This window comes from Pipistrellus kuhlii, unplaced genomic scaffold, assembly GCF_014108245.1.
Source record: "Pipistrellus kuhlii isolate mPipKuh1 unplaced genomic scaffold, mPipKuh1.p scaffold_m20_p_9, whole genome shotgun sequence".
Taxonomy (NCBI): Eukaryota; Metazoa; Chordata; class Mammalia; order Chiroptera; family Vespertilionidae; genus Pipistrellus; species Pipistrellus kuhlii.
This window is the reverse complement of record NW_023425595.1, coordinates 214,780-220,597: the sequence shown is the minus strand read 5'-3', so window position 1 is coordinate 220,597 and position 5,818 is coordinate 214,780. Positions and strand designations below refer to the sequence as shown.

Below are 5,818 nucleotides of genomic sequence, written 5' to 3'. Positions count from 1 at the left end.
CATCAGGCGTCCTTTCCTTCTTGTCCCTCGAAGGGGACAGTGCGTGTGCAAAGGGACGTGGGGGTCCAAGGACAGAACATTGGTCCCCGTGTCACCCCTCACGTCCTGTTCACCCGACGCCTGCCTTTGACATTAGCCTCTCCAGACACGCATCTGGCCCAGACCCTGCGATTCCCCTTGCAGGCACGCCACTAGGATTAGCCTCAGATGCAGACGGCGTCCCCACCCTCCCCGGCCGCCGCCCCACCTGCTCCTTCCTGCGGCGTGCTGCCTGCCAGACCCTGGGCGGGAGCTCAGGAGCAGGTTAAGGATTTGACTCCTGGTGGTCTCATTCCTCAACAAGAAAAGACGAGTGTCACCCGGCAGATTTGGCTCAGTGGATAGAGCGTCGGTCTGTGGACTGAAGGGTCCCAGGTTCGATTCCCTCCCAGTCAGGGCACATGCCCAGGTTGTGGGCTCAGTCCACAGTAAGGAGCATTCAGGAGGCAGCCAATCCACGATTCTCTCTCATCATTGATGTTTCTCACTCTCTCCCTCCCTCTTTGAAAAGACTTGCACATCAGCCTTGGAAAAGGGTTCAATTGTGGAAAGAACAAGACTAGCTTCTTTCTCTTTAACGCGACTTTACTGGGAATTTGACACGTTCACACACACACACACACACACACACACACACTCTTGCCCGAAACTCTGGGACGTTCCTGTGACGCTTGGGGGACACAGTAGGGAACAGGGTACCGGCTCCAGAGCAGGGTCCTCGTGTGTATGAACCAGGCCAGGGGTGGACAGAGTCAGCTGTGAAACCGAGGGGAGCTCGGCGCCGTGGACAGCCAGGCTGCTGAGCCAGGACCCGGAGGTGCTCCGTGGGGACGGGGACACAAAGCCCTTGGAGTGTTTCTGACATCAGCATGTGTTCTAGCAGGTTCTTCCCCCTCTCAAAGGCAGCACCTGCCCGACCGCCCTCGGAGCAGCCGCCGCACACCCACTCCTGGCTCACGAGGCCACGTCACCTATGGGAGCCGGTGACAGCAGGACAAGGCCTCCCGGTCCCAGAGAGGAGAGGCGGGAACAAGACTGAGGGAGTGACGAGAGGGGGGCCCGAGGACACGGCTGGCAGCAGCATTGGCTCTGTCGGGGCGGGGTGGCCGCCCTCAGTCGGGGTCGGAGTCTGCGTCCGAGGAGAGCTGGCCCTCCATGCTCTCGCACACGGCATCCTGCAGGGTGGTGAGCTGGCCCCGGGGACTCACCCCCATGGGCTGGATGACGCGGTGCCTGTAGGGAGAGGGGTGGTGGGCGGGCGTCCCGCTCTGGTGGCGCCTTTGCCCCCCAGGCTGCCCGCTCACAGCCAGCCAGGCCCAAACCCTCACTGCTGCCAGTGGCCTGGACGCCTGAGGCAGGCTTAGTTTTCCTGGGCCTCGGCTCCCGTCATCTGTAAAAAGGACATAATGCACCTGGCCTGTGTGGCTCAGTAGAGCGTTGGTCTATGAACTGAAGGGTCCTGGGTTCGATTCCAGTCAAGGGCACGTGCCCAGGTTGAGGGTTCCATCCCCAGTGTGGGGCCTGCGGGAGGCAGCCGATCGATGATTCTCTTTGATTGTTGATGTTTCTCTCTCTCCCTCTCCCTTTTTCTCTAAAGTCAATAAAAACATATAAAGAAGAAGACAATGTTGACCGCAACTCTAATCACTGATCCAGAACAGGTGATTGCAAACACGAGTAACACAGACTCACCAGGACCCTAGGCCGCCCCTGGCCCCGCCTCTGGCCCCACCTCCTGCCTCGGGACAGGATGTGGCCCTCCTGCAGGACCCCCCCGCTCGGACCGCACCTGGAGAGCCGGTCGAACATGGTCACCAGCTTCATGGCCTCGTGCTCCTTCTGCTCCTCTGTCATGCCCTCCATGGGGTTGGGCGGCTTCTCCTCCACCCTCCCGGTCACCGGGTTGATGCTGCTTCCGGGGAGGGGGCGTGGGGGATGCACTGAGTCCCAGGCCCTGAGGGCTGCGGTCAAGCAGCTCCTCCCTCGAGCTGGTCCCCCAGATGCCCGGCCCCTTTCCTCTGTTCTCAGCGAAACACTGGGAGTCAGGACCCGTGTCACCCAGGGACAGGGCCGGGCTCAGAGTCCACCCCATCCCCGCCCCCAGGGCCCAGATGGTGGGGAGCCCGAGGGTGCGCAGACACACCTGGCCTTGGCCTCCTTGTACTCCTCTGTGTCCGTGTCCTCGTCCTCCGAGTACTGGCCCTCAGGCCGGCCCCCGGCCATGAGGCCCCGGGCGGCCAGGAGGCCGGCGGCGTTCCCGTAGCCTGTGTACTTGATGAAGCGGGGCACTGCGGAGGCCGAGGCGGGCGGGGTCAGCGTGCGCACGGGGCACGGGGCAGGGGGCTGGGGGCAGGGCGCCGCCACACTCACCGCTCTCCGAGCACAGGACGAACAGGAACTCAGCGGCCACCCTCTTCACGTCCGTGTCCAGGTGCGTCATGAGGCGGACCAGCTTGTTCCGCAGCTGCTCCCCCACCTCGGGCCGCGTCTTCACGTCCCTCAGCGGCGGCAGCACCTGGGGGCACAGCCGTCAGCCTGGCCCGCAGGGCGGGGGGACCAGGGCCGCCCGGCCCCCGCCATACCTGGGCCTTCAGGAACTTGCGGGCAGGGCGGTGCAGGCGGGCACACTCGGTCAGCACGCTCAGCACGGGGGCCACGCCCTCCTTCAGCCGGTGCGTCTGCAGAGGAGCGGCGGTGAGGCGGTGCCCGACGCCAGGCCGGGCCACCCGCACCACACGGCCTGGCAGGAGGCGCTCGGGAGGGTGCCCGCTCCGAGGGCCCGGGTGGAACTCCCGGGCCTCACGTGTGCTCTGTGGCTCGGCTCTCTGAGTCCAACCACCTCGCCCACAAGCCAGGTTGTGGGGAAACAACTTTCACGCTGTTAGGACACCACTGGCCCCAAGTCGCCCTCAGAAGATGGTGGCCAGGGAGCAAGAACAAACCCCCTACTCTGCAGGGAGCCCCCGCAGCCCTGCACTGCTGCCTGGGTACCTCCCTGGACCCCAACACCAGCAGCGGCAGCGACAGGGACAGGTGTCACGGCCATGTCCAATGCCAGCTCTCCGTGCACGTGGGTGACGTGGATTCCGAGGGACCCACTGACCCTCTGTCTGGCTCTGCGGCCCCACAGCACCTGGTAGCTCCCAGGGGGCCAGTGAGAGCCCGCCGGCCGGTGTCGGGCAGCTGAGGCCTCAGGAGCCTCTGGCCCGGGGTTCCTGTGGGTCAGGGACAGCTGGTGCTGGTCCGCAAGGGAAGTCTGTGCACAGTGACACTGAGCCCGAGGCCCGGGCCCTCAGACTCTAGAGCACAAGGGCCCTGCACTGACCTCCCCAGCCAGCGGGAAGCAGGCCCCAGGCAGCCCGCAGGCAGGTCCCCGCCCACCTGGAGCAGGCGCTTCTCCAGGAAGCCGAGGAGGGCGCCCATCACGTCCATGTTCACGCCCAGGAACTCCAGGGAGCCTTTGCGCGGCTCCAGGGCCAGCAGGACATCCAGACACTTGACGGGCAGGTTCCCCAGCAGGTTCACTGCGTGGCTGGGGACAGAGGGAGGGGAGTGGGTAAGTCCAGCAGCTCAGCTCTCGGTGCAGCCGCTGTGGCTACATGTGACACGAGCCAGCAACCAGGGGACTAAGGAGTGACACGGGCTGGAGCTGAAGGGGGACTGGTCTCAGGGGAGCGCTCGGGGTGGGAAGGGCGCCCCGCCTGCCACCCAGTTTGGGCTGAGGCACCCTAGGCGATCTCCAGAAAGCCACACCTGCCTGAGCTCTGGTCACGGAGAAAAGGGGCGAGTAAGCACAGCCCTCAGACACCTGCCTTCCGCTGCCCGCCCTGCCCCACCCGCGCCTCCCCCGGCTCCTGGCCCAGCGCTCTGACAACACCTGACGCTGGTCCCACCCAGAGGGATGTGGGTGCTCCCTCCAGCACGAGGGGCCGCCTCACCCGTGGAGCTCCTCCGTGCGGTCCCCCGCAGCCGCCATCACACAGTGCCGCAGCAGAGTCCCCAGGCGCCGGTACAGAGCAGCGTCGTCCTGACAGAGAGAAGGGCTCCTGTGGCAGAGCCAACCTGACCCCTGCCGCCAGCGAGTCCTGCTGCCTGGGCCCCGCCTGCTGACTACCCGTCTCCTCTGATGCCCCCCTCCCCCCAATTAGGAATGGCAACGGGTCCCTTGGATGACACCACACTGTGTAGGGAAGTTGCCCTCAGTCTCTCACCACCCAGCCTCCACCGCCCTCAGGAGCCTCCCTTGCTGCCGCTGCCCAGAACGGACACCCCCTTGAGCGTCCTGTCCCAGCCTGACGCCCGACACATTAGGGCGCCCCTCAGGGAGGCAGGCCCAGGAGGCACCAGCCACGGGTGCGGGGCAGCCCTCACCTCGTCCACTTCCCTCCGGACGGAGTCGAAAGTGATGTTGAAGAGCACCTTGAGGGCCTCCATGGCCCGCTCGGTCTGCTGGGGAGGAAGGCGCTCTGGGGGGCTCTGTCCCGGGGTCACCCCCAGGGTCCGCTGCAGGGCCTCCGTGAGCAGGGGCACGCCTTGCAGCTCCTGAAACAGCTGCCGGCGCACCTCCGGCCGCAGGGCCGTGAGCAAGAACAGGAGGCGCAGGTCAAAGAGCTGGACCTCGTGGGGGAAGCCGCTCTCCCCGTGCAGCCCCACGCGCTGGGCGAGCCTCACCACCAGGCGAGCCTCTGCCGCCAGCGCCTGTGCCTGGGGGCTGCTGAGCACCAGGTTGCACAGGCACTTGAGGGACTCGAGGACAACGTCCATGTCCAGAGGCCCGGGGGCCGCCCCCTCGGAGACGCCGGCATAGCCCGCAAGGGCCTGCAGGCTCTGGCGGCCGGTGAAGGCGTCCAGGCAGCTGCGGTCCCTGGACAGGATGCGGATGCTCTGCAGCCAGGTGGCCCGGCGGGAGGGGGGCAAGCCCTGCTCCATGACCGAAACCAGCAGCTCCGCCAGTCTCTGCGGGGAGAGGACAGCGGCTCCACCAAGCCCTCCCCACCCCCAGGAGCCGCCCGGCCTGTTCCCCCATCCCCACCCCCGCCTCGCGGTCAGCACGCACCTGCCTGTCCGCCTGCTGGGCAGCATCGAACGTGAAGCTCTGGGAGTTCTGCGGAGGGACGGGGCTCAGGGCGCAGGCCGCAGGCACCGCTCGGAGGTGGGGCCCCACCTCACACACCTGCGCCAGGTGCGCAGCGGCCTCGCCCCGAAGCCCCGCCCGTCCGCCGCGCACGCTCCCAGTCCCACTCCCGCATTCCGCCGATCACGCGCGAGCCCCACCCTGTCCTCTCCGCCTCGCACGTCCCACGTCCACGGCCCGCTCACCTCGCGGTTGTACACGCGCAGAGCCTCCATGACCACGTCCTCCTCCCCCGTCTCCAGGGCATCCGCAACCGCTCGGGGCTCCATGACAGCCGGGGCAGCCGGAGCCGGGAAGGCGGGAGGGGCTGCCTCCGCGGTTCCGGGCCCCAGTCCACCCGCCCCGCCCAGGTCCCGCGGGCGCGGCGCGGCGGGGCGGTGCCTGGGCTGCGGGGGCGGGGCGTGCGCGCACCCTAAGGCGGGGAGACTTGGGAGCGAAAAGCTTTGCCGTGGAGTCCGCGGTGACTGTGACTGTGACTGTGACTCGGGGCCGGAGTTGCTCTTGGGCTGGACAGTGTGACTGCTCCGGGGGTTGCGGGCCGGCCCCGCGCGGGCTCTGAGGGTGGGCGGAGGGCGTGGCAGCCTGGCCGAGGGCGGGGGCAGCGCGGAGGCAGACCGCGTTGGGGAGGACACAGTCCACCCTCTG

The 5,818-nt window shown here is 67.2% G+C and overlaps 1 protein-coding gene across 1 annotated transcript; it reads right to left on the bottom strand.

Moving 5' to 3' along the window:
- Window positions 1–753: 753 nt before the first annotated feature.
- On the bottom strand, window positions 754–5,560 carry RIC8A (RIC8 guanine nucleotide exchange factor A). The gene is made up of 10 exons (XM_036428482.2): window positions 5,359–5,560; window positions 5,096–5,143; window positions 4,411–4,995; window positions 3,978–4,066; window positions 3,421–3,571; window positions 2,622–2,717; window positions 2,410–2,554; window positions 2,183–2,327; window positions 1,829–1,948; window positions 754–1,272 (listed from the first exon to the last, which is right to left on the bottom strand). Exons 1-10 carry the CDS (start codon window positions 5,440–5,442, stop codon window positions 1,152–1,154), a joined length of 1,584 nt encoding a protein of 527 aa, XP_036284375.1. The 5' UTR covers window positions 5,443–5,560; the 3' UTR covers window positions 754–1,151.
- Between the last annotated feature and the right edge of the window lie 258 nt (window positions 5,561–5,818).